Genomic DNA, 3,870 nt, shown 5'->3' on the forward strand with positions numbered 1-3,870 from the left:
AAACACCTTTCTTTTCAATTAACCAGTCCCACACAGGTGAAGGCAATCCATACATTAAGAGGAAAGTGCAGGAGCAGAGCATTGTGTCCCTCCCCCCCCAAGGCTCCTGTCGCCCAGCATATAGATACACACATACTCCCATGTACAGGGATCATATTACATGCTACATAGATATATCCTCTCACTAAAATGACGCCACCCAGCTGGACACGACGTCACCGGCACACCCCTGCCATACATGACATGACGTCACCACTCCTATAGCTCGCCCCTCACCACCAGATCTTCCACAGCCACCAAGTCATCCAGCACGGCCTCCATCCTGCGCGGAAGAGGAATGACGAGACCCCGCCCTCCTTATCGTGTCCCGGGATCCGTATCTACGTACCCGGCCGCCGTTTTAACTGTTGGCAGTCAGATGCGTTGGACCTGGGGTGGCGGCCATCTTAAGTGTGGGCCTGGTGATGTCGCGTTGATTGTATCTAGGCGGCCATCTTAAGTGTGGGCATTTGTCCTTGCTGCCTTTTTAAGTGCGGCCTTGGTGATGGTGATGGTGAGTCGTGGTGCCGCTGGCGGCCATCTTAATTGTGGGCACCACATACATATGTAAGGGACTAACCAAGGGATTAACATAAAAATAATATGTATTTTGGTCATGTAAGAACCATGGACCGAAGAAAGTTCTGTGGTACATTTTGTCCCAAGTCGAAGTTTGATCTATCCCTCCCAACTCTCACTATTTTCACCGTCGGGACTGTCCAATCCGCGGGCTGCATTGTGCTGTGTTGGTAGGAATTGCTGGAAGGCCCCCTGTCCCTCCCTGCTCAGCATGCGCACCGCGTCTATTCACGGGAGAGTCTCACGGAGCACTGGGCATGCCCCCACAGTGCTGGGAAATGGAGGCTCAGGCGTGGCTTGCAGTCGCAACACTACTGCTAAGCCATTTCCCCTTTAGCCAAGGTCACACCCCCTTTACTGATATGCGAGCCTGATCATATCACCGCTACCTGATTATCTAATGATATCACCTCCACCTGATTAATCATATCACCACCCTCTGATTATCTAATCATATAACCGCCACCTGATTATCTAATGGTATCACCACCCTATGATTATCTAATCGTATCACCTCCACCTGATTATCTAATCATATCACCTCCACCTGATTAATCGTATCACCACCCTATGATTATCTAATCGTATCACCTCCACCTGATACGGGTGGAGGTGATACGATTACCTGATTATCTGATTATCTAATCGTTCCACTGCTACCTGATTATCTAATGGTATCACCACCCTATGATTATCTAATCATATCACCTCCACCTGATTATCTAATCATATCACCACCACATGATTATCTAATTATATCACCTCCACCTGATTATCTAATGACATAACTGCCACCTAATTATGTAATGTATCACCTCCACCTGATTATCTAATCGTACCACTGCCACCTGATTATCTAATCGTATATCCTCCAGCTGATTATCTAATCGTATCACCACCATGTGATTATCTAAGTGTATCACCGCCACCTGGATAATCGTATCACCACCCACTGATTATCTAATCATATCACCGCCACCTGATTATCTAATCATATCACCGCCACCTGATTATCTAATTGTATCACCTCCAACTGATTATCTAATCATATCACCGCCACCTGATTAATTGTATCACCTCCACCTGATTAATCATATCACCACCCTCTGATTATCTAATCATGTAACTGCCACCTGATTATCTAATCGTACCACTGCTACCTGATTATCTAACGGTATCACTCCCTCTGATTATCTAATCGTATCACCACCCTCTGATTATCTAATCATATCATCACCACCTGATTAATCATATCACCACCCTCTGATTATCTAATCATATCACCGCCACCAGATTATCTAATCGTATCATGACAACCTGATTATCTAATCGTATCACCGCCATGTGATTATCTAATCGAATCACTGCCATGTGATTATTTAACCCTTTGAGTGCTAACATCTCTGTGAGAGATGCTTAACATATCTGCTAAATACCAGCCTCGCTCACATTTGTTATATAAATTCAAATAAAAACTGTTGTATAAAAAAAATTATATTTTCTATACAGGTTGAGTATCCCTTATCCGAAATGCTCCGGACCACGAGCATTCCGGATAAGGGAATATTCCGGTTTTTGGAATAATTTTTTTTTAGTCATACTTACCTGCCCCTGGTGGGTCCCCGATGTTCCCTCGGCGTCCATGGAGTCCTCCGGCGTCCACGGCAGGCCACCAGCACCGTCTCCGGCGTCTCCAGCGGTCCCAGGAGTGCTTTGCGCAAGTTCCCAGGCGCGCCGGTGACATCACCGGCGCGCGCGCGCACTCGCGCAAAGCACTCCTGGGACCGCTGGAAACGCCGGAGAGGATGCTGAAGGCCGGCCGTGGACGCCGGAGGACTTGGTAAGTATTAAAAGAGGGTTGGGGGGGAAAAAAAACTAAAAAATAATTTTTAATTATTCCAAAAAAACACGGTTTTTGGAATAATTCGGATACGGGATGCCCGGATACGGGATACCCGACCTGTATATCAATGCGTCTCCAAGATAACCCCTCCGGCAGAGCGGCGCACTTGGCTGAGGATGAAGTCTGACGACGTCAGCCATGTGTGCGGCCGTGGCGCGGGTGTGGAGATGCGGGAGCTGACACGGGTGCTTCTCTCTATAAGTAAGTGTTTTATTGCTATTTTTTGTCTTTGAGAAAGGTAATCAATTTACTGAAAGGTCAGGCCAGATGCGGTTGTCGGTCTGCATTATTTACTAAGTTGTTAACCAATGGAGTGCCGCCTATAGTATCGCATGTTTTCCACCCTATGTATATATGTGTGTATCTACAACAATAGTGTATTGTCGCTAATGGTTACTGTACATAATGGTTACTGATATAAGTGAAGTAGTCTTCCAAATATCCAGAATATAAAGCAAAAGTCTTATCCAGCAGTTTCTATTAAAAGGATCAAGCCAACAGATTCTTCAGTTGTTATTTTCACAGTCAAGAAGAAATACCCGACGCGTTTCGTCCTAAGAAGGACTTCATCAGGGGCAATAATTTCTTAAATGTCAGCTGAATTACATGTAGACCATATCGAAGGGAAATATCAGACCAATAAGATCTCTTTAAATATGAGAAGATAACGTTCACAAAAATAATGAAAAAATTAACTAAAATGAGACCTCAGAAATTTGACCTCTTCTAGAAGAATCTGTGAATCTAGTAGAATTCTGCGCATAGGCAAACCCCGACTGCTCCGGGCCTTTCACAGCACGGAGGGTGAGGGTGGACGGGGTATGGTGGTGACACTGGGTCATGGGAACGCTCAGCGTTTTATGGGTGTCCCCAAAAAAACGCTGGATTTTCGCATGGGAATGCGGGCAGGACGAATTCTGCTGAGGCCGGGTGGCTGACGTCACATCCCCTTGCATGGTTTCAGCGGAAATGGGTAAATTCTTGGGACAGTTGTCGCAGTAGCATGCGGAGGGGTGAAGCAGGTGAGGCACAGCCTTTCCTGTCATACTAGCATATATGCCAGAGTTTTGAATTGATAAAATATGTCAAAAATACAAATAAAATATTTAAAAAAATCTTATTTTTATTATTCTAATAATTTTTATACACAAAACTCTGGAGTAAAAAGTCTATGGCAGGTGAGGCAGTGCCTCACCTGGCTGCCTTTTCTGTACATCTCTTATCAAAACTCAGCGAATCTCCAGCAGTGTATACTGCTGCACATGTGTATAATGCCGGCATGTACTCATATATTGTGTGCAAATGTGGCTCTGGTACTTGCCAGGATCTCTTGAGCCATTTACCTCACC

At 45.3% G+C, this 3,870-nt stretch overlaps 1 protein-coding gene across 1 annotated transcript in view; it reads right to left on the minus strand.

The window, feature by feature from the left end:
- FIS1 (fission, mitochondrial 1) overlaps window positions 1-433 on the minus strand; it is a 14,829-nt gene extending 14,396 nt beyond the window's left edge. The window contains exon 1 of the mRNA XM_083185735.1: window positions 277-433. Coding sequence (XP_083041861.1) covers window positions 277-321 — 45 coding nt within the window. The 5' untranslated portion in view covers window positions 322-433. The remainder of the gene's footprint in view (window positions 1-276) is intronic.
- Window positions 434-3,870: the final 3,437 nt, after the last annotated feature.

This window comes from Crinia signifera, chromosome 4 (assembly GCF_055691185.1).
Source record: "Crinia signifera chromosome 4, ASM5569118v1, whole genome shotgun sequence".
Classification (NCBI taxonomy): domain Eukaryota; kingdom Metazoa; phylum Chordata; class Amphibia; order Anura; family Myobatrachidae; genus Crinia; species Crinia signifera.